The 24940-nt window shown below is 40.0% G+C and overlaps 2 protein-coding genes across 8 annotated transcripts in view; one reads left to right on the forward strand and one right to left on the reverse strand.

Moving 5' to 3' along the window:
• The window catches only part of Drp2 (dystrophin related protein 2), a 48299-nt gene extending 44283 nt beyond the window's left edge, over positions 1-4016 (forward strand). For all 7 annotated transcript variants that reach the window (XM_076919022.1, XM_076919024.1, XM_076919021.1 and 4 more), the window contains one exon: positions 74-4016. In XM_076919022.1, coding sequence (XP_076775137.1) covers positions 74-198 — 125 coding nt within the window. In that variant the 3' untranslated portion in view covers positions 199-4016. The remainder of the gene's footprint in view (positions 1-73) is intronic.
• Positions 4017-7194: 3178 nt separating this feature from the next.
• Positions 7195-24674, reverse strand: Taf7l (TATA-box binding protein associated factor 7 like). Its single transcript, XM_034486037.2, has 13 exons — positions 24375-24674; positions 20985-21049; positions 20117-20195; positions 19293-19426; positions 18278-18404; positions 18006-18061; positions 15806-15847; positions 14984-15056; positions 14488-14589; positions 13883-14137; positions 13603-13715; positions 12291-12350; positions 7195-7745 (listed from the first exon to the last, which is right to left on the reverse strand). Exons 1-13 carry the CDS (start codon positions 24664-24666, stop codon positions 7701-7703), a joined length of 1443 nt encoding a protein of 480 aa, XP_034341928.1. The 5' UTR covers positions 24667-24674; the 3' UTR covers positions 7195-7700.
• Between the last annotated feature and the right edge of the window lie 266 nt (positions 24675-24940).

A 24940-nucleotide genomic window follows, 5' to 3' on the forward strand; every position in this document is an offset into this window, starting at 1 on the left:
CCTCAGCCTCGTGCCTTCCTTCTTATAAAGGAAATCTCAAAATATCTTTCCAAATCTCTCTCTTCTAACTTAGATGATGTTGGGTCAAAGAGTCAGGATGTCAGCCTATGCTTAGAAGACATCATGGAGAAACTCCGCCATGCCTTTCCCAGTGTGCGAAGCTCTGATGTGACTGCAAACACTCTGCTGGCCTCTTGATGGAGTCAGATCCCCATCCTGTAGTTCATAGTCCTTTCCTGGTTCTTGTCAATGCCTTCCCTTAACCTTTGCCCAACCTTTCCAGTACCCACTGGCCCCACATTCCTCAGCCAGAGAGCTATTTGGGCCTGGGGCAGCAGCAGGGATCTAGTGGTATGTGAGATGTAGTTGGGAAAGAGGGGAGGAGAGGTGTGTACTTCCTGTGACTTTAGAAATGGACCCATTAATCCTTAAGATTGAGCCTGTCCCTTATGTTATTTTGCTGTTGCAGCCCTGACAAAGGCACTTGTCACCCAGATAAGAAGCAGAAAGTTACCTTACAGAGTTAATCAGTGCCCACTGGTCCTGTTTGCTTCTCCTTGGAATCATAGAAGGGAAAACCTAATGGCCCTAAGGCTTATTGATCGTTGCATTTTTCATCTACATTATTGATCCCCAAAGGGTTATTCATGCTCTGACAAATGGGTATCCCTGAGACACTCCTCTGAAGTGCCCCCCTTGAGAAATCTAGGCAAATTCTGTCCTGTTACTTCAGCTCCAGAGCACAGTTATCACCTTGAGGGTTCTATCTACATTTTTTCCCTCAAATACCTTTCGTTCATCTTGACTCAGTACCTACCAGAGCTTCTCTGATGAAGGAACAATTCACTGTAGACGTGCTTCCACCCTATGTTTGGAAACATTAAAGAAATATCTGTTTCTTTAAATCCCCCCATGCTCCTGTTTCCTGATGGCCTTGGCATCCCAAGAGACTCATTGAGATGCTCTGGAAACCCATCTGAAGACACTCGTTGGTTTTCTGAGTCTGTCCTCACTGATCCACTGGCAGGAGTGGCAGCTTCTTCAACAAAGAGGCCTTGCTCTCTCTTTTTTCTTGTGTGTGAGAAAGGAAAAGAAGCCCTCTATCCTAGAGGAGTATGGGCTTGATGCTCTCCATGATATAACCATTTGATAGCATAGGTTGGACTGGATGAAAAGGCTGATTGCCCCCCAGATGTTTACTGGAAAGTTTCAGCTGACCAGCCTGAATAGTGTTCCCTGCTTAAAAGCTACTAGACTTGAATCAGAAAACTGGCCACATTCCACCCAAGGTGGAATAGCAGTAAGGTCTTTCTGTGTGTAAAACTGTTGCTAACACTGAAAGGTGAACCCAGTCATCAAAATGAACTAACTTTTCCTAAGCTGTATATACTCTCACTCCTCTGTCCAGCAACTGTTCAAAATAGAGTGTGGGTATGGGAAGAGTGGATTGGAGAACTTGGAGCAGAGGCAGAGCCCATTTAGACTACTTTCTACCAAGGAAAGCTTTCACCCTAGAGCCTTGCAATGGACTAAGTTTTGAGTTTATATATACACATCTATTCTACATATCTACTGTACATCAGTGCTCTCCCAGCCTTACTCACATATTAAATTCTAATAGTTCTTAAAGAATTAGTGTCCTGCCTTGCTCTTTGTTAGCCTCAGTCTCTAATGGGAAGATAAAGGAAGGCATCCTGGTTGTGCCCTTAGGATGTTTTTCTCTACACTGATATTTGAGGTAAATTGACCTTTAGACCAATCCAAGGAAAGTCTGTGGCCACAGAGTAAGTAATCTTAACAGGAAGAGGAATTCTGTTCTCTTCACTAATTTCAAACTTTGTTCCACTGAGACTTGGACCTTGGGTAAAATTTTCTTACCACCTTTAAACAATGATTCAGGAACCAAAGTAGAGCACGTCTAAACTATACCCACTCTCCAGAAAGGAAGGACAAAAGGCATTTATGTTAGCCTTTGCCAGGCTAAGACACAGAATTAATCCTACGGTCCCTATTAGGTCCTAAGGTCTGAATCATGGCCTTACAGAATGCAGTGGTTGTCACCACAGTCAGGAGAGTGTGAGATGTTTACAGTTCTGTATTACAAACCAAGCCACGGTAAACACATGCAACTGCTAGGAACTTAGATTGATCTGTTCCAGGGAGGTGGAGCAGTAGCTTGGCTCCAGAAGCCTAGATTTCATTCTCCCCAACCATGCCACAGATTCAGGGGTCAAATTTCATGCCTGGAGGTCTCTTGGAAGAACTGGGTATCTGCTTATATTGTGAGCATTGGGTAGGCAAGCATCAAAGACAGAACCAGCTCATACATCAGAGTGAGGAATCTTTGAAGAAGCCTAGATTGTGGACAGAATTCAGATAAATTTGTTCTGGAACAGGGAACTCCGAAACTATGAAATATGTGCTTCCCTACACCTTAGGAGCACAGATATTATGAAACAATCTAAGAGACCTTGTTTAAATCCCTCTTAGGCCACCTCGGGTCTGTGACAATTTTATTAGACTGGACTTGGTAGAAACGATGTTGATCTTGTTATGTAGGATTTGTGCTGGATGTAGACCGAAGCAGCAGGTCAAAGTTAAAGTCTCACTAAAGGAGTCACTGGCACTTCGCCATCTTGTGTTTACCTGCAATGCCCCAGGCGAGTATATTACTCAGAGATCCAGTAGCAGTCACTGCTCCATAGGTAAGCAAGTGGCCTGTAGTGACGAAAATGGCTCCTTGGTCAGTGTGAATCCACACTGGGGTTGAATTTAGCAAAGTATGTTCTATGCTATTGGGTATGTTGTGTGTTGGAGCTCCTAAAGGAGTCACGTGTGATGTATAATCCTAGAGTTGAAGGCAGTAAAGGAGTTGCTGGATTAGTAGTCTAAGGAAAACCTTCTGACTTATGAGATAGTATCAGTGAGGTGGAATGTGTTTACTGGATTTGTTATCAAATAGTGTAGGCAATTTATTCTAGACAGAATTTAATAGAGGGTAGCTGTGCTTTTGGCTCAAGCAGAGTGGCTTCCCATTGACTGGTAATTTTTAGAGAAGGCTGACTGTCTAGAAGACATAAGGCTGTGTTATGTAGTTCCATAGAGAGTTTTCCATCCAGGAGGACATGTGCCCTTCTCTTCAAAATGCAAGGGTGAGAATCAAGATTCTCAATGTTTCTCACAAGGCCCAGACTCAGGCAGTACTTCACTATGAAGAAACCTGATTGAGATTTTAGGTATTTTAGGAACTGGTCTGGCCAACCACAGTAGTGAAAAACAATCCAAGGGGCAAGGCAGAGGCAAAGCCTGGGAGATCTTTTACCACCAGATTAATTTTAAGGACTACCATTCCTTTCTGGGGTTTGTGTTTATAAAGGGTTTGAGGGTTCAGTCCCCAGCTTCAGGCTAGAGCATTTGTTTGAATTCACATTTTCAGTGGCAGAGTTGTGGCTTCTGGGACTATTATCTGTTTATTAATTCCATCCTATTTCCCTTGGTACTCTGACAACCAACGAAGTTAGGAACAGTCCTGGGAGAGAACCGAGAGGCATTGCCCTGAAGACTGTGGAAGTTTAGCTCCTCAGCTGGGTATCCCAACCTGTAGGCCTCCCTGCAAAGACCTGGGACTTGGAACAAAGAAAAACTTCAGCAACTCCTCACTGTTTTAACACTTGTAAACGTGGGAGAGGGGAAAGCTCAAGGCCAGGGCTCCTCTCCCAGCATCTTTCTCCTTTAGCTGCCATTTTTGGAAGGAGACCTGCTGAATGCCCTTGCTGTTCCCAAGGCAGTATTAAAGGCAGACTGAAGTCTGCTATGCTGCTTGCTGGCTACAAGAACGGATCACAAGGATAAAAATTAGGGGAGCGGGGAGGTGTCAAGGGTGGCATGCAAATGTATAAAAGTTTGGGATGAAGTTGGCTAGGAGCAAATGGGTTAACTTCAATTGCCACTCTCTGTGGTGCTTTTCCCATTTTATCCTTGAATTCTGCTTTGAAGAATAAATTTGTATTTGTTTACTTTGGTTCCTCTGGTTATTTTCTCTGATCATGACATTCGGCCCTCTTTCAATATTTTGGGGTGGACAGAAAAAAGCATAGATCAAGCCACAGGAATACTGCCAAACAGTTGAGCTCTGTCCTTTACTCTGAGATGGTGGAATATATATATATATATATATATATATATATATATATATATATACACACATATATATATATATATATATATAGTGAGTGTATTTACTGCCATTTCTTGCTAAAGTAAAGCTCTGTTAGTCCTTCATCTGCACCAATTTTTCTTTCCTTGCCAGTCCATAACAATACTGTCCAGTAAAATGCATCCATAGTTAAAAACTTTAAAGCATGTCAAGTAAATTGGGGAAATTAAGTTTAATATTTTAGCACACCCAACAAATACTATCCTTTCGGCTATTCATTTACAATTATTATTATTAAACACTTATTGGGAATATTTTTACATGTTTTTGCTAAGTCTTTGGAATTGTCAAAAATGTCAGCTTGTGATAAGACAAGATACCCAGATCTATACAGTTACTTACAGAAACACAACAATAATGGAATAGTGCTATAACCTCCCTGGGTTCTTTTGTCTCAAAGGATGACACTGAAATGAAAGGGATCAGATGACACATGTAAGGTGGTGGACCCCCTGGTGCTGAGTTGCCAGTGCTATATTGTAACTGAGCAGGCCTGGGGCCTATAGCTGGATGCCAGAAGCAGAAAGCCCTCCACCCTGTAAGAATGAGGAAGGCAGATGAGACACTGTATCACGGTAGCCTCCATAGATAGGAAGATGAGTAAACAGTCTTGTAGTCTCAAGGTGCTCCACCAAGATCTGGGTCAGCTTGCCGCTGAGCTTGACCTTCATGACCCTTGCTGATGGTCTAAGGTTCCAGGGTACCCAGCACCAAGCACTTCTGTAGAAATCGAGTATTGGCCCTTGCTGATGGTCTAAGGTTCCAGGGTACCTAGCACCAAGCACTTCTGTAGAAATCGAGTATTGGCCCTTGCTGATGGTCTAAGATTCCAGGGTACCCAGCACCAAGCACTTCTACAGAAATCGAGTATTGGCCCTTGTTGATGGTCTAAGATTCCAGGGTACCCAGCACCAAGCACTTCTATAGAAATCGAGTATATAATGTTTATTTACAGACACATCATAAATAGCTATATATTAGGATAGATAGCAGATACTCTAATAGAGACCACAGTACTATAATGTCAAATAATTAGCAAGTTGTGGCAAAGAACTTCATAAGGTGTCAGTGTGTATACACATCTTAATATATGTACACCCATGTTAGGGCTTGGAGAGTCATGGCAGCAAACACTTTGTGATGAAAAAAGTGGTAAAGCAGTCTCCAATGGGTGACACTGAGAAGTGTCAGTAGAGAGAACAGAAGGGCACTCAAGATATACAAGCTTATCTTATCCGTTTTCGTTGTCTGACCTCCTTCCCTGCTTCTCAGCAGAGTTCTGGCTGCTCTCAAGCTACAATATTGGACAGACTCTTACATGTGTCACTCCAGAATGCTACCTGTGGCACATGTGCCATCCTTGCTGCCTCATCAGTCTAGCAGTGTGATTTAGATGTTTCTGTCCCAGTCCTCCACCTTGGCTGACTTGGAAGGTGCATCACCATTTCAAAACTCTTGGCCTATCCACACACAGAATTATTTTCCCCCATTATCCTTCTCCTTCATGTCTTTTCAGTTCTAGGTTTCTAGAAAACAGTTTTGTATCATCTTTGCGTTTAAGATTTTCTTACACTTCTGTCCCAATATTAGCATAACTTTTTTTGGACATGCTTATGTCATTTGGTTCTACTTCTTTCTGTGAATTGCTGTTAGTATTCTGGCCGTCTTTGACCCACTTTCCCAGGCTCCATCTATATACACTGATTTACTCTTCTCTCCCCACTGCTTGTTTTCATTTGGGATAGCACACTAACCTTTCTTAAAGCAGTAATCACTTTTTCAATTGGAACCAGACTGGGGTCTAGCTGGTAACTAGATGGATGCTCAAAGAGGTGACCTACCTACAAGACAAATGGTAGTGCTGCAACTGTAACCATATATTCATTCCTACTACATGACTATTGAATTCAAACACTGGAGCTGCTAGTTTGTATTCCTCTTTATCCTTTTGCTCTCCCAATATTACAGAGTTATGACTTGATGGTTTGCTTCCTTCAAAAGGACATTGGCTATTTTGTAACTCAAACACTCTTTTAATAGACTCTCTACTACTGATGGCATCTTGTGTCATTTCCTATTAGAAAGTGTTACACTGTCTACCCAACATTTTTATATTTAAAACATCACCTACCTACAATCTACCTACAATAACATGTGGAGCTTTTGAGTGGTGGTTAGGTCAAAAATACCCTTTATAACAGAGACCTGGAGGATTTTTTTTTTTTTGCTCCTTCTTCCATGTAAAGATGCTTAGACGTCATGATCTGTAAGTCAGGTTTTATGCCATCTGGGGTGGGACCACATCTGTTGATGCCTTAATATTACATTTCTCATCCTCCAGGAGTCAGGGCAATAAATCAGTTTTACTTTTAAATTAAGAAAATGATGATATTTTTGTTTTGGTGGCCTAAATTGACCAAGGCAGAGTTTACTGTTGTGTTTTAACATGAGCCTAATTCTTTTAGAACAATGGAGGTAGGAGATTTAGCTTAGTGGCATAGTACTTGCCTAGCTTGTGCAGGCCTTGAGTTTGATTACAAACACACCCATTTGTCTAAAATAAACAGTTTTTTTCCTTAAAGTACACACACGAGAATACCATAATCGCATAGCTTTTAAAACCCCTTATGAAATCCAGAGTTTTTAAGGAAGTCTTCATAGGCATTACAGGAATCTAGATTTACTAATCTTTTCTTATGGGAGTTACAATGGAAAAATTTAGAATAAGGGTAATATCTTTGCTCTAACTCTTCTCTTAACTAAAGAATAACAACCAGCTACAGCCCTCAATACCTACTCATAGAGCAAAGGTAAGTAGCAAGAAATTATCAGTGAGCAGGAAATCAGCCTTTAACCCAAGAAATGCAGGGCACAACCTAGTACTTACTGCTGAGAGGTACGCATTTGAATAATTGTGACAGGACCCAACCCTTGTTAGAAATTAGAGGTGTCTTCAGGTTTTGATTTTATTTTATTTTGAGACAGGATCTTATATATAGCCCAAGCTGGCCTTCAACTTGACCTTCTGCTTCTGCCTTTTAAATTGCTGGAATTACCAGCTGACAAATAGATTATTTTCAATATTGTAAGAAATACTTAAAACAGGGTTTGAAAAGCTAACTTATGTAAAACAGCTGTGCATCTTTCTAGGCTAAACCATCTACCTTTGACAAAGATGGCTGAATGATCTCATGGTACTATAGAGTAAAAAATAAAGAAATACATATATCTAATCTCAATTGACAAAGAGAAACAACATCCCATGTTTAGTGGAGTCTCTAAACCTACTATGCATTTATATAACTCCTTCTATCTATGTCTCCTTCTGCTTAACTGTGATCCTTAAATTTACTCTAACTAGTGCAAAATGCTCAACAAATAACAGTTGGTTAAGACAAAGGAACTAGAGGGACAGAAGTATGTGGTTCCACCCAGTCTTCATCTGGAAGGTGAATTCACTTTGTGTGCCAGGCTAAGGCATCCCTTACTCCTTCAGGAAACATTTCAGTTGTTCCTGAAGGTGATAAATCTGTAAGGAGAGAGAGGCAGAGAAACATTATAAAAGCTGTGTGAGGTTTTTTTTCTGGTATTCCAAATTTTATTTTAAAAAAAATCCTTCATTACAGTTTCAAAAGTATGGCAAAGCTCCTTCTTTACCACTTCAAAGCAAGTACAAACCCACTTGAAGAATATTTAAAAGGTTAAAAAATAATGTCCATAGACATTTATCTGACTTTTAAGATGTAATACAATACTCAGGTAGTTTGTTTCAAGGTCATTAAGGCTGCCTAAATCATCTACATTTATAGCTTAATTCCTCCACTTCAAACCAAACTAAACATTTAAAAACTGTTACTGACTAGTATTCTTGCCTGGACTCCCAAATATTCAACTTGCAACGGTGCTGAATCCCAGTGGTCCTTGAGTTGGGTCCCCACATGGTCTACTATTATTGTTTAACTCTTTTTTGTAAACATAAATCTAAATGTTCTTTGAACAGAACATATTATTTATATGTGGCCTCTGATATTAAAAATCTCTGGTTCATACAGAGTTGAACTTTCAATAACAATGTCCCAAATCTGAAAATAGGTTAAGAAAGTAAAGGATTGTGCTTAGAGTGACCAGTCCCTAGATACAACTCATAAGCATAGGATTGCAGTTTATCCACAAAAGGTGTTATAGTTTTGGCATGTAGCTAGAATTCAGAAAACTTTCCCCAAAAAAGGTCAACCATAAATTGACACACAAAGAAAAGAAAAAAACAACCTCTCAGCAAGACAGAATTCCTCACTGTTTCAGATCACAAACCAGAGAACAAGAAACAGGATATCTACAATCTTAAAATGTATCACTTCATCTATTATTTATTTATATAAACCAAAAAACAACTGTTTCTTGGCATTTTAGTGTCACAATGTTCCAAAAAATAGTCACATCATGGAGAACTCAAGCACAATGCTGTGACCATAATCTCCTTTAGTGTGCCAGACTTATAAAGGAAAGCTTAAATTGAATATGCTCAAAAATTGAATACGTTTGTTGTTAAGAATCTGGGCTTCTATGAAAAATATACAGAGGTCATAGGCTCACAGTAAAAAAGACACGAGACAATATCATTGTAGTCAGTTTGTAAGAGTCAGATGATAAAACTGGAATAGTCTTTTCTCAAAATGAACTCACACTAAGTTTTTTAATAAAATTTTTGTGATTATAATTACATCGTTTACCCCCTTCCCTTTCCTCCTTCCAGACCCCTCCTATGTGTATCATATAACACATACACACCCCTAAATATTTAAGTGCAACAACATGTTTGTGTGTGTGTGTGTGTGTGTGTGTGTGTGTGTGTGTGTGTGTGTGTGTGTGCTTTCAGGGCTGACCATTTAGTACAATGGTACTAAGATAATCAAATTAGTTGTCTGTAATTCTATTTCTAGGGTTGAGGCCTGCGAACCTTTGCTAAATGTTTTTTGGAGGAGGTTGTTTTGTTTTTTGTTTTATGTGTGGGTAGGGGATGCACACAAGCCATGGCAAACATGTGGAAGAGAGAGGACAACATGCTGGAGTCAGGTCTCTCCTTCCACCATGTGGTCCCTACAAGAGTCAAATGCAGGCTGTCAGGCTCAGTAAGAAGTGCCTTTACAAGTTGAGCCATTTTGCTTCAAAACTTTTTCTTAGAATACATTAATTTTACATGTGAATGGGTTTCCCTACAGTGTTCTCATAATATACATGATGTATTTGTTCCACCGCTTCTCATTGCCCTGCTCCCATTCCTCCATATTCCCTAGTTAATCTCCTGATTCCCAACTAGCACTGCTTCTATTTTCACATCTTTTTGACCCAATGGGTTTCATTAGGGTTATTTACAGCAGCATGTGTACCTCTCCCATCAAATATTATCTACATATAAATTCTCAGGGATGGGTGAGACCCTTCCATGACAAGCTATTAACAGGCCCAAGCTTGTCCAGGTGGTCAAAGCTACTGTAACTTCAAAAGGGCAACTGTGCCATTGCCTAGAAATCAGTATCCTATCCCAACACCACCAGCCTGTTTTCCCTCTGGCTATCACATTCTTTTTGTCCCTTCTTCCATGATGCCTCCAGAGTCTTGTGGAGGGTGTTATATATGTTCCTGTTATGGTTGGACATTCAGTAGTAATTTCTTCTTTGCCTAGTTAATGCAGCTCTGCCATCACTGACAACTGATGTAATCATCACTGACTGACTGCTAATGACAAATTGTACTTGCTGCCCCTTACCAGGTTACAAGACAGTTAGCAATTTAGAGTCCTGACCAATCAGCATCTTACTATTTTCTACTCCCTTAAGAATTAATCCACCTGGGCCAGTCAATCATCTAGCAAAGATAACACTCCTCATGAAGGCTATGTCAAGAAAGGGAGGAATAATTCTCCCCTTAATGAAATAATATGCTTGTACTCCACCCACACATACAATGTAGTCACAGAGCTACTGCCATGCAACATGGTGAAACCTGCCTAATTTCTGAGCTCTAGTTCAAAGTGTAACCTTTCCTTTTCCTTTTCTTTTTGTCTAAATAGGCTAGAAGCCTAAGTATGCCTTCCCTGACACTCTGGGCTTTCACACTGTTCCTCTGAAGACATCCCTCAACCTTGTTTTTTAGTTCTGTTTTGAACTTTTCATTAGTTCCTTGCCACTCTGCTTACATTTTTGTAGTGCTGGCAGAAAATTCTTATGAGTTCCTTCTCAGAATTAAAGAAGAAAATTAGCTTTGATGGTTCATTATGACCTACACCAAAACTTTAAACTCCAATGTCTAATTTCTTTCTTGTTATATATCCATTGTACATAGTGCTGAGTTTCATGAAGACATCTTTCAAGTATACCATGTACTTCCTTATATTTACTGCCTTATACATTCCCCTTTCTCCCCTCCTCTTTGATCCTCTCCCAAAAACTCTCTCTCTTACACTTGCTCTCACTACCTCTGAGCTACTGTGCATACTCCAGTGTCACAGGATGTCCTTTTTTTCCTACCTCTTTCCTAAAACCCTACATATATTTTAGGGTCCCATTCAAATGCTATTTTTTTCCAAAAAATCCTTCCTAATTCTCACAAAGAATAATGAGCCCTCATTCCTTTAAATCCCTAGTAGTACTAGGCGTCCTTCCTCCTCCGCTCCAGTGAGAGGGGAGGGAGGCGATATGCAGGACAGTAGTGGAGGCACAAGGTATGCTAATATGTATGTATGTGCATGTAAATGTCATATAAAGCTCATTATTCTGTACACTAAAACACTTTTAAACACCTTTTTAAACATTAAAAGGAAAAAAATCCATAAATTCTCATGACTTTCCCCAGCTGAAGCCAGAGACAATAAACATTTCAAATTCCCTACAGAACTTAGCTTAGATTAGGCACCAAATAAATCAGTAGTCAGTAAGGCTTATGGCTACATTTCTGTGGTGGAAATGGCAGTTCTCAATACTAACTACCGAGAATGGATGAAAGCATTTGTTTAGTGGGTACCAACATAATCTTGGAATTGTAACTGGTTATTTGGTTTGCTGAGAAGGAAGACACAAAATACAAGAGTGCCTCTGGCCTTGTAGAAATAGGGACAATGAGCAGTACCTGTACCATAGGAGCCTCTAGCTACAAGTATCCTCATCTACAAGCATCCTCATAACATAAACTATAGTCTCTTTAAAGTTGTTGCCTGCACTGTTCTGTGATGGGGAGTGTGTGGACCATCTATATAGCTTTGTGAAGTTAGCTTGTTTCACATTTCTTCCTTCTCTTCCTATTTTTAACTCTTCTGTAGCTTTGAATAACAGCCATTCAAGTTAGAAGCCTGGCATATCTCCTTTAATATTTTATTTTCCTCCATAACCCTGTAACTGACCTAAGTCTCTCTCAGTCCTTTGAAACATATCCTCTCATATGTAAATAGTAACAGCATACTCAAAGAGTAGAAACAAATCTAATGTTTAGCAACAGAAAAATAGTTAAGTAAAATGTGGCTTATAAGTTCTTCTGAATCAACTTTTAGGTCTGGTGTGGCCTGGGGCCTGGGACCTTGTGAGCTATTTCAAAAATTCACTAGCAATGTCTAGGGCTTAGCCCAGCTCTATGACTCAGAAGCTAAAAGTGTTTGTTACACAAGCCTGAAAACTTGAGTTTGAGTTTAGGACCCATATGATGCAGACAGGTCATTCCCACCAGTTTTCCTATGACCTCCAAATACACATGCATGCGCATACGCACATGCAAACACACACATATATAATAAATGTTTAAAATAAAACCTGAAGCTAGATCTGATTCTCTTCCTTCATACTCAGCAAGGAGTTCCTTAAAACACACATAAGACTAACCCCTACCTTTCCTACCGTACCCTACCCTAAGTGTCACTCCACAGGTATACAATAACTGCTGAATGAACAGACTTTCAAAAAGCTCTTCATCTACCCTGCTTTCTCCCTTAGGGTATACTGTTCTTGTGAGACACACAGCCTGAAATTAGATTAGAGGTAGGTGAGTTCTTCATAGCAAAATATTTATTTAAAAATATCCTTCTTACCTGCTCACACTTATCTTTTTCCATTATGGTAAGCTTCCCCAAAACATTCTGGAAATGTCTCTGAAAAAAATGTAACAGTGATGAAAGATGTATGTCAAGGAAAAAGAGAACCACAAAACAAAGTTTGTCATATATTTGATAAGAAAGCTATCGATTATAGGAAGCACATTCTTTTAGAAAAACTGGAGCATAAAACTACCTCCCAACTACCATGCAATCCTAAATTATTTTATGTACTCACTAAAGCATGTTTTCTTGTCCTATAATAAATGGGTGAAATGTCTACAGGCTACATATTTTCCTAGTGTTATACATATCCTTTGGCTATGACTTACTAAAGAAGCAGACTTGGAATCTAGTATAGATTCCTCTCCCATTTCTCCTCACTAGAACAGAACATTACTAGTCCTAATACGGTATCACATATCTGTAAACCACACGTATACTACAATAGTACCAAATATCTAAATCCTTCAAAATGTATCCATAGATATTATTTTTGGCTCTTCTAAATAACTACAGTGAAGATGGGGTTAGCTCTATGTCAAGCTGCTTTTCTTTGACAACTACTGCTCTGCACCAAAATGAAATCTAACAAAGGATTCTCTTACTGCTTTAGAATCACATTACTACCAAGATAAGATCAAATGTGACATACCAATATATTTTCCTTTCTGTGAAAGCCTGAAAAATGTATCCAAAAAAAATTGTTCCTGTTTCAGCCCACATGATAAAAATTTTAATTAATTTGGTTCTTTTTGCTGAAACAAACTTATTTTGGTATAAACAGCAGGTTTAGTCTATATATTGCCAATTACTGTGGCTCTTCTTGAAATGTAATTCTATTTTATCTTGCTTTTTTGGGGGGTGGATACAAGGTCTTACTGTGTAACCCTGGCTAATCTGAAACTCGGGTTGGTCTCAAATTCAGAGATCCACCTGCCTCTGCGTCCCAAATACTGGGGATAAAAGACATGCACCACAGCACCCAGATAGTTTGAATTTGTTATAAAGTGTGAATGGTGTCAGTATCTATGTTTCAGAAACCATAATACATAACTCTTGCATGCATTGTTTTTATAGCAACTGCTCAATATTGGCCATTATCCCAGGTCACCTGGTTCCATTTCTTCCTAAAATTGCTTTGATTTTAAAAATTACTCAGATAAAATAAAACAGGGATGTTTTAATAGACATTTCTTAGAAGTTGTTTAGGTTCCTGAATAAATTACATAGCAACGGCTTGAGTAAAAACCGAGATGGACCTGTAAAAGGAAGACATTAGGGAATCTGACAGCTGAAAAGATCTTACCTTGAGGGTCATGTTTTCCACATTCCTAAGGAGATCCTTCTGTCGCTGGGCTTTTTTATAAATCTGCTGGAGCCTGTTTTCTTTGATAAGAATCAGCTTTTGAATTGCCATGACTGAAAGAGGTAGAGAGAGGAGTTTTGTATATAAATATAACTTTAAATAATGCATCAAGTCCAAGGACCTTAAAACTAAGCATTGCACATAATGCATGTCCCAAGTTAGCATATTATAATTGTGCCGCCCACCCTATCCAGTTCCTTTGTCTTTTTCTCTGACTTACTTATTGAACTGTAATCTTCGTCTGTTTCGTGGAGGCTAGATTGAATAAGTTTGGCTTGCAGCTCCTTCTCTAACTCCTCTTCAGAATTGTCTGTTTCCTCCTCTTCTTCTTCATTTCCATCCTCCTCTTCCTCCTCCTCCTCTTCCTCTTGATCATCATCATCATCATCATCATCCTCAACTTTATTACTCTTATCTTCCACATCATTACTGTTGCTGCCAGAATCACCCATCACCTCCCGAAGCACATCATATTCTATTGATTTTAAGCAAGAGAAAATTGAACTGATCTGACACTTTGCAAATGACCATAAAATTATGATCAAATTCACTGGGCAAAAACCAGTGAATTTTATAAATTGTGTTCCTATGGATAGATCATTCCCTTTGTGAAATAAGGACAAGGAATCTGAGACACCAGAGAACTAAGGGCTCATAGGAAATTGAATACCGGGACATACAAGAGGTTAGAATTCCAACCTAAAACCCTAAAAGCCCAGGAGGACCAATAAGGATGAAAGACAAAGGCATCTTTTGTGATTGGATCTTTTTACACAGTTAACACTTGCCCCATCTGAAGCACCTTCTATGTTTTCAATTAATTACCTGATAAACTAGCATCACCCATCTGTGGGATTCCTGAAATGGTTGGGATGCACCCTTGACTTTCTATTTCCATGGTATCATCATCAGCAACAACTTCCCAGCCTGAGAGGATAGCAGTCAAGGAAAAAGCAGAAGGGAGAGAGAGAACACACCGTAGAAAGGGAAATGCTCTTCAACTAAAAGTGCTCTTAATATTTACTTTAGGACAAATTTGGATCATTGTAGCTGCATTCCTCATGTGGAGAGCTCCCCATATTAAATTACATAAACAAACTTCAGTGGTCTGCATTTATCATTTAAAATCACATTTCAAAAATCTTAAGTTATACACATCAAAACTGGTGCTCAGACTCTTGAAGTGAGGACTACTCTTGATGCTTAGTGGAACAGGGCTTACCTGGCATGCATATTAAGGCTCTGAATTTGATCCCCAGCATCACAAACAAAAGCAAAACCACCAACTAGAGGTGCAATTTGTCATTGCTGTAAAGGATACGGACATTGATGGCTTCAGCATCTGAGAAGAGCAGTCTCTTCACTTCTTTTTCCACACTTGGAGATTGAGTGTACTGAAGCAAAGTGAAGGAGAAAATACCATTAATGTCATTTAGCATGCTGTTTTATGTAAATACCCTATTCCTATACATTAATGAATTAAAATGATTGGGCCTTGGTAGATGCTTATTCAATTCAAATCTTACTTAAATAGTGCTAGTTAAAAGGAATGGACTTAAAAAAATCTGGGTTTTGTAGAGTAAGTTCATTTTTCACAATTAAATCACTTGAGATGTTTAATCTCTTTTTATAACTCTGTGGGAAAGATTTCAACCACTAAAGTTTTATTATTTACCTTGACTAATACTACAAAAGAGCAATAATTCAATGTTAGTTACTTATAAATGATGTGAATTAAAATCCAAACTCCCAGACTTCCTTGTCCCATCTTTATTATTAAAATGTTCCTACAAAAACTAGATCCTATCTACACATTCTCCCTTGAATACAATTTTAAGCAATTACTCTACAGCAATTCATTCAGCATGACACAAATATAAAACAAGACTTTTGATGACATATCCCATTAGTTCAACCAATTGTTGGTCAGCTGAATCCTGAACTCCAAGGCATAGCTTTTGAAATAAAAATATGGGTGAAAAAGCAGTCTGTGATTCATGGTATCACTAGCAAAACTGTTTCTTTTTTCACATGGAAGTTACTATTGAACATTACATTATTACTCAATAAATAAAATCCAGCAAATATAAATGTGTGCTTATCATATAAAAGTAAACAACGAAGATTATGAGCAATGCTGTACCTCACTAAAGTTGATTTCCTCTATTTGTTTGGCATCTGGGAGCTACGTTAGTAAAGCAAAACAAGAAACAATGTTATATTCTGATTGTTCTGTTTAAGTCAAGCTTAAAGCACTGTACAAGTATATATAACTACTTTATTCAGTAGACAATAAATTTCATTCACTGACAGGTTATTAAGCCAAAGTTAACACATAAATTAGAAAAGTTGATCTATAAATTTAACACACATTCTCTCAGAATTCTAGCAAGGTTTTCTGTCTACAAGTTTATTCTAAAATTCGTATGGAAGGATACAGATTCTAAAATGTTTAAAACAATATTGAAGGAAAATGAAGTGATAGCAATCAACCTTCCAATTTCAAGACTTACCACATTACAGTATCCGTGGAGAGATCCGATGCATGGATCAGTGGAAAAGAATAAGGAACCCATAAGCAATATCATACATATATTCCCAAGGAGGAGGTGGAAAAGGAGAGGGATAGTTTAGAGGAAGAACAGAAGAAGGAGAATCTTGAATTAAAACTCATGCTTTTCTAAAACTAAAATATGGATTGTAGGCATAAATATAAAACGTAAAACTTTTGAAAACTGAATGAGAAAATCTTCAGTATCTGAGATAAACAAAGACTCCTTAGATTTAACAAAAAAGGGCAAGATACTTAAAATAAAAACATCAATAAATTAAGTCTCATCAAAACTAAAAATCTTTCTGTATGAAAGATCTTGTGAAGAGGATTAAAATCTCAAGCTGTCAACTGAGGGTATTAATAAACTATGCATACACAACAAAAATACCACAAATAAAATTACCACACAGTTATCAGAAGGACTAGAATAAAATAAAATGACAAGACCTAATGCAGGTAGATAAGTTGGAGAATTTGGACCACTCATATATTACTGGCAGAAATATATATCTATATTTCCTCTGAGAACAATATGGCAGTTTCCCATAAAATTAAAACTGTGTGTGTGGCTAGTGCACCAAGTGGCTCAGCATTAAGATGCTTGCAATGGATGATGACCTGAGATTGATACTTAGAATGAATTCTCGTAAGTTGTTCTGTGACCCCCATTTGTCTTTCACACACGGTAAATGAATGTAAATAAAATTTAAAAGCTAATGATTGGCAAGAGACATGCATCAGCTGGTAAGGGACTTGGTTAATCTCCAACTCTGGGATTAATCCTTAATAACAAGTAAAACAAGGTGGAGTGGTGCATGCCTGGAATCCCAGCACTTGAGAGGTGGTAAGGAAAGCTAAAGTCTCTGTGACCACACAGCAAGTTCAAAGCCAGCCTGAACTACATGAGAAAGATCCTGTCTCAACACAAACACTCCACTTGGAGGTTTGTTAAAAAAAAAAAAAAAAAAAAAAAAAAAAAAAAAAAAAAAAACACCTTTATAGAGATGAGTCAGTGGTTAAGGGCACTTGTTGCTCTTACAAAGAACCTGGGTTAAATTCCAAGCAACCATTTATGGTGGCTCACAATCACCTTTAACTCAAGTTCCAGGACATCCAACAGGCACGCATGTGATGCACATATGTATATTCAGGCAAAGTATTTGTATGCATTAAGTAAAATGAATGAAAATCTAAAAAAATATTTTAAAATATGATTTACCAGTATTCCTGGGCATTTATCTTAGAGAAATTAAGATTTATGTTCCAGACAGGGGTTATCTCTGAAACAGTCCTGGCTGTCCTGCAACTCTCTTTGAGGACCAGGCTGGCCTTGAACTCACAGAGATTTGTCTGTCCCTGCCTCCAGAGTGCTGTGAACCAATATGCCTGGCTTTAAATCTGTAAGACTTTAAACTGAAAGCATGAGCTGAAATGTCAAGTTCATAACTCTTGTAAACCCCTAACAATGAACCTGTAACCTAAAGAACTGGGTCTCTTGTTATTCACTGCTGTTGTCCCAACTGCTAGCTGTGGATTTTGCATATTTTTAAATTTTTTACATTTTTGAGACAGGGTCTCATTCTATAGCCAAGGATTGCCTTAAACTTACAATCCTCCTCCTTTAGCATCCCAAGTGCTGAGGTTACAGATAGGTGCCACCACATCTGCCAGAAACTGTTTATTGAACATATAACTAAATTAGTGAACTCCCAACTGATTTTCTCCCTTTCTTTCCCCTCTCACAGTCCTCTAATCCACCCCACAGAACTGTAAATGGCATGAGACTAACCTTTTTTGTTGTTTTCCGGAATCTTTTCTTCCTGACATTCTTAAGTGGTGGAGTAACTAAAATAAAAACATGATGAAACATACTATATAACTGAAGACTGTCCTATATGTACACAAATTCAGTAAAGAACTATGTCGTGCTTGTGGAATGACTTCTTTCTTTAAAAATAAGAGGTTAATGAACCAGTTAAGAGGTCCCTGGCTCATAGGGACTTGCGATGCAAGAGGTCAATGTAGTCAGCCAGAATGAGCAATGGACTGGTGGTGACTTACTGCCGTGCTTCCAGTTATATTTTTTTTTCTCTGCCTTCCCTTCAATATTTCCAGTTACAGTAAGACCAGTAGAGATCACTGGTTCTTTAGAAGAATGAGGCTCACCTTCAGGACTGCATACAAGCATCTACATTGACCAAAGAAAAAGATTTGATTATTGCCCAAATATTGGTTAGTAATAAATCATGATCATACCACCATAAATCTGGAGCACAGAAGATTCCTAGCATTTCCCAAAGCCAAGTACTATGCAATACACATTCAGAGTCTCTTTAATATATCCCCTTCCCATCCTCTCCTCCTTACCGCTCCGCCTTCTCTCCCTCTTTCCCTTCAGCATGATATATATATTCAACTTTTACCTAGTGTTTACCACTGCAGAAGGCATAGTATGAAATGCATACATTTTAGCACTTTGATTCAGAGAGGAAATTAGAAAGCACCAGCAGAGATGATAAGAACCGATTTTTCTTCAGAGTTAACATACTGCTCTAGTAGAAAGTGCAGAAAAAGACCTTAGCCATTCCTATTTTAAAATTAATGAGTCATTATAAATGGCAAATAGGGAGCAGGAGTCTGTAAAAGAAATGAAAAGTTAAGTAACAGATACCAAACCAGAGCATTTACCATGCAGTAGGAATCGTGGCACATAGACCTAAGACTTCCATAAAAGCTATGAGAGCTAGAAGATTAAGAAAATCAACCCAGTGGTGGCAAAATAGCTTAATGGCAGGTAGAGCTCTTGCCTAGCATGCATGAGCACTAAAAAGCAAAGCAAAACAAGCTTCTGTGGATCTCAAGATATCACTCAGTTGGTAGAGTACTTGTCTAGCATGCACAAAAGCCCTAGCTTTGACCCTCAGTCCAACCTAAGAACGCAGAAAGGCATACATGTAAGCCTAGCATTTGGTAGTTGAAGACAAAAATGATCAGAAGTTTAAAGTCATACTCAAAGTTACACACTGAGTTTAAGGCTAACCTGGAATATATGAGACCATATCGCACAAAATCATACCTGAGAAATATCCGCCGTCTTATAAAATGTTTTTCTATCAATAGTTTTCAGGCTTCCGATAACACAAGGCAAATTAACCAGCTTAGCAGGCAGAGAAACATCTTCTACTTGCACAACTGCATGGTGTTCATCAGCTAAAGGGAAGGAGAGAAAATATCGACATCTCCGTGAACTCTTTGATCTCCAAGTATTTGAATAATTGAAGACTTATGTGAGTTAGGCAATTTCTTCCATGAAACTTACTATTTCTTTAAAGGTTACAAATCAATATTCAGTTAGTAACTTCTAGAAAAAGAAGAGAGTATCTGTAACTTGTTTTTCCATATTGTATGTTACTAGTTAAAAAGTAAATTTCTTTCTAATAGTAGCAAAGGTGAGGAAGACAGCAACTGTTTTCTTGTCATCACCAAAAGAAAATTTCATTCATTTAAATACATTCCTTAAAAAAAAAAGCCCTGTCTAGCCTCAATAGGAGAAGATGCACCTAGTCCTATTGCAACTTGATATGCCAAGGTGGACTGATATCTATGAGAGGCCTCCCCTTCTCTGAAGAGAAAGGGAGGAGGGGATGGGGTGGGGGAGGGGAAGGTAGGAGAAAGGGACTGGGAGGAGAGGAGGGAAAGAAAGCTGTAATATGGATGTAAAGTAAATAATGTTTAAAAAAGCGTTCACCTTTAACATTGGATTTGTATGTTGTCTAAAGGTTGGAAAGATAACATCCTCTATTCTTTTTCAGAACTCTAATACCTAGTACAATGTCTGGTACATAGCAATCTGTAGCAAATTATTGTTTAATATATTGTGAATTAATATTAACTACTTACAAGAAAAGTCAATTTTTAGTTTATCCTTTGAGGCAACATTTCTAGAATGGATAATTTTCCTGACAGCATAAGCTTGTTCCTAAAAGAGAGGCAAATTAAAAATCAGAAAGATTGTCTAAGTGATAGCTAATAGAATAGACATTTCAAGGCAAGTCTTCCTTAAACAAAACCTTACATTTCCCAAATATTAATTATGCTATGTACCATGAAAGACCATGCATTGTATAAGTCAAGCTAGATGCAGTCAATTCAAATTTAACATTATCTTTTAGGAACTACAGTTGGTGTTTTCTCCCAGATTTTCAGTTCTACTTCTTACTGTTATCCTTCCATTAGAAAGGCTTAGCTATGGTTTACTAGCTATATTAATTAACTGTAATTGGATAATAGCTTCCTGACCATCTCTATCATAGCCTCATAAATGAAATAGTACTGGAACATGGTTATCAATGGGAAAAGAGACTCAAGCATAATATTGAAATGAGTTGTATAACCTTGCTTAGTGATGAATTTGCAGGTTACCTAGTGGTAATCCCTCCAACCACCTCTTCTGAGATGACAGAAAGAGTTTTAGAACAGTCTTACCTTGACTGTGCAGAAAATTGGTTGTTAATGTTTATAGTAAGTGACTAGGTGATCCATAATAGTCATAGTTGTTTTGACAAGGAATTAACCCACATGATTGATGGTATATACAGGAAGAACAAAATATTGTGAGAATATGCACATATAATAGGACTGCTTGATAGAATATGAATTATGGGAAGCAAATATTCTGATCTTTTATAGCCTGAAAAACAAATGTTATCTATGCAGAACTACACTTTTTCACTGAAGATATGTATTCTGAGATATAAACATTACTTACTGGAGGCAGACGCAATATAAACTGCTCCTCAATTTCATGAGATTCATCATGCCTTAAGCTCATGGCTTGATTTGAGTTCATAAAAACACAAAGAAAACAAACAGGTCATTACAAACTCTTGCTCACTCTGTTGATCATCTCTGGTAGTGCTGATAATACTAAGAACTTACCCATGATTCTCATTGAAAAAATGTGCACATACTTTAGTAATACTTTACTTGGCATCTTGACTTCTAAAAGTCATCATTTCTAAAGTCAATCCAAATTACACGATGTTATTTGATGGACAAATAACTAAGCTATTGTGAAATGACTTTTAAATAAAATAGTAAATTTCAATAAACTAAATGGCCTATGTGGGGATGAATGCAAACTGACGTATGAAATTAACCCAGAACCTATATGTAGAGACACTGATTTGAAGTGAATAAAGATTTAATTTTCAATATTTAAGTCACCCAAATAGACCAACAGTAGTAAGTAGGCAGACCATGGAATAGCAAGAAGCTTTTTTATGGCTCAACTGCAATGGCTCAGCACTCCCTTGAGAGAAAGGAGTCCCAGCCTTACATATCCAGACCATGTACATTAGCTTCATGGAATAAATTCCTTGAAAGAGTGGTATGAGTAGAACCTAAAATCTGATTTTATTTATTCATCACTACCACTTACTGTTATGCAAAAAAAAAAAAAAGAGATCACAAAATTACATCTGTAGGGAAAATAAGGAAGGCTCTTGGAGTTGTTGGGAAAGGTATATGAATATGATCAAAATATTTATGCCAAATATTTAATTAATAAAAATATTTTAAAATCAATCCCTTAGTATAATTTTATAAGTTATTAGAAAGTACAAAGACTGCAGGAATAAAAAAAAAGACACCCAGGAAGGGGCTAGAGAATGCATTATTTTTGATAGTTATTTCTGGTTTTATTATATATATATATATATATATATATATATATATATATATATATGCATGTATATAAACAATGAAAACCAAACTCCAGCCTCGAAGCCTCTAGGCCATGTGCACAGCCTCTAGGTTGCGTGTGTGCAGGCCTGTGCCTGCAGGTATGCATGCACAGCTAGCTCAAGAGCTCCCCTGCTGATACATATATGAAAATGTCAATGAAACACCTCTGAACAATTAATACATACTTGGGCAAAATTTAAAAGTAAAAAGTAAATGAAATAACCCTTGGGGCTGGATATACCACTTAACCAAAGAAAACAGAAAATCCTTAAGCCGGGGGAATACAAACCCTGAATGTAAGGAAAGAGCTGCTAAGCAAGGTTTTATCAGATCAGTCCTATCTTTTAGACTTCTCAGCCAAACTAAAATTAGGGCTTTTCGTTCATCTTAATGCCTTTTTGGCAACTCCTCTTTTACAGAATAAAACCTTCAGGAACTCAAACGATTTTAAAGTATCTCCCAGTAAAAGGGTTTAAAGTGAGATAAGGGGGAAAGCCTCGCTGAGAAGAGTTTTAATAGTTTTTAAAAAACGGAAAGAACTATATGTTAAAGAAAATGAATCCATTCCTCCCCTCAAATATTCGTTTTTCTTAGTTTTTGAAAAATCCACAAGGCACTCTCAGATGCCTAATTAGATGAACAGAATCTCTGTCTACCGCTGACATCTGGCTTATCTCCCTTCCGCGGGACAATTGGAATGGTGTAGCCAGAGAGCCCAAAAGCCCGCGCTCCAGGCAACACAAACTTGGCCCCGCTTTTTTTTTTTTTTTTTTTTAAAGCGCACAACCATGCGCTGCCCTTTGGAGACTGCCCGGTCCGTCTTTTCTTTTCTTTTCTTTTTTTTTTTTTTTTTTTTTTCCCTGGGAAAACCCAACGAAAAGTTCTGCTCCTCCCGCTTTTGCTCATTTGTGCTGAAAATATAACCCCGCAAAGCCACGGGAGCCCTTCACATCTCCGGGTCAGTGGACCTGGCCGAGGCAAGATGCTGCGGAGATACCTTCCCACATTCCCGGGAGCCTCGTGGACCTCCGAACTCACCTGCTGCCGCCGGCTGCGACTCTCGCTCGGACATCTCTGCTGGCTGAGATCCTAACTCAGGGGAGCTTGGAATCGCCGGGAGAGGTCGGAGCCCCGCAGAGAGAGCCCCGGCTTTACAGGTAGTGGACGCCCAGGCCCCGCCCCTCGGCCCGCCCCCACCCCGAGGCCGCCAGTCAATCAGAGGGCTCCGGGCCTCGAAGGCTCCGGGCCATGTGTGTAGCCTCAAGGCTCTGAGCTGGCTTGCCTATGCCTGCCGGGCGTGTGTGCGTGTGTGCGTGCGCGCAGCCGGCTCAGGAGCTCCCCTGGACGGCACAGCCCACGGGGCATCCTCAAAGCCCAGCCGCCAGGGGCTGGGAGCCGGGCGGGGCGGGACCTGAGGTCACCCGAGGGATCTGGGGCGGGTGCCAACGTGCAGAAAAAGAAGATGGCACAGCGCATGCTTAATCCTCCCTCCCGAGGACCCGTCGTTTGGCTAGGCTACCTCTAGATAGATGTTAAACGCTATCCGCCCCGAACCCCCGGACTGACCAGCCATTGCTGAGCCTCCTCCTCAGCAAAGCCGGCGACCGACCGTTCCCGATCTTGACACAGGCCAGGCTTTCCTGCGCCTTCCCTGCAGCGGCCGCGCCTCACACGACCTCTCGACCTCTCGAGGCTCACCCTCACCGGGTCCGACTCCCATTGGTTGGGGGACCAACGTGCCACCCGGCCAAGACCCGAAACAGCCACCAGCGGGGCCGTGGGGATCCCCCAGGTCCCCAAACGGCCACAAGCGAGGCTGTGGCTGTGCCATAGTCGCCGTCACCCCATCCGTGCCCTGCTTTCCCCCCCCCCCCAACCAATGCTCTTCCCGGTGGTGGCCCCCTCATCCCCGCCCCCTTCATCCCCGCTGCCACCTCAGGCCCCAGACTGAGCAGCCACGGCCTGCCGAGCCCTCCTCAGCAAGGCCGACCATTAAGGTTCTGACACAGGCCAGGCTTCAGCCTGCACCTTCCCTGCACAGGCCGCCCTCGGGTGACCTTTTGACCTCTCGAGGCTCACCGGTCACTTTGTTTGTGAGGTGGCACACGTGCCACCCTACGAAGGCCCCCAAACTGCCACCAACAGTGCTGTGGGGGGGGGTCATCGTCCCCGTCACCTCACCCATGTGTCCCCCCTCACGCCCCCCCACCCCCAGCCCTCGCCTCCGCCCCAGGCCCGAGGTCAGGTCCAGGCCCTTCTCAGCAAGGTCAGCCATTACTTTCTGTCAGCGAGGCCAGGCTGCCACCCCTGTCCTGCTCCCAGAGGTGTCACACCTCAGAGGACCTTTTGACACTCGCAAACTCCCGCCCCCCCTACCCACCCACCCCCAGAAATAAGTTCAAAAGCCACTCACTTCGCATTGCCTTCTCAAGACCTCGGCCGCGAGCACTGCCCTGGCGGGTCCCCTGGGGCCGGGCCTTGCTGGGAACAGGAGTCACGGGGCCTCCAGCACCCCCAGGGTCAGATGTGTCCCAGGGACTCTCAGCACCGAGGCCGATCGGAACTTGGGGCTCCTTGGAACCCATTTCTTCTGAGGTTGAAACATCCGTTGAGGGGGCCTCAGAAATATCCAGAGGTCCCGCCTCCGCGGGAGCCCCCTCAGCGGGAGGAGCTCCCTCAACGGGCACTTCCTCAATGCGCTCCATGACCCACACTACCTGAGGAGACTGTTGGGGGGGGTTTAAAATGGCGTCGAGTTTTGTCACGTGGTATAAGAGGGGGGGGTCCAGAAGGCTCAATAATTATGCAAAAATTATTTCCCTTAAAGAGACAGTGACACTAATAAGACGTTTTGTTGCCTAACGAAGATTTTATAAACTCTCTACGACTTAAATACCAATCAGTGCTTGATTTTAAAGGGTGATTTTTTTGACAGACTCATACACTCATTTTTTTCTAGATCTATACTTGGTTTTTATG

The sequence above is a fragment of the Arvicanthis niloticus genome, chromosome X (genome assembly GCF_011762505.2).
Source record: "Arvicanthis niloticus isolate mArvNil1 chromosome X, mArvNil1.pat.X, whole genome shotgun sequence".
In the NCBI taxonomy this organism is placed as follows: domain Eukaryota; kingdom Metazoa; phylum Chordata; class Mammalia; order Rodentia; family Muridae; genus Arvicanthis; species Arvicanthis niloticus.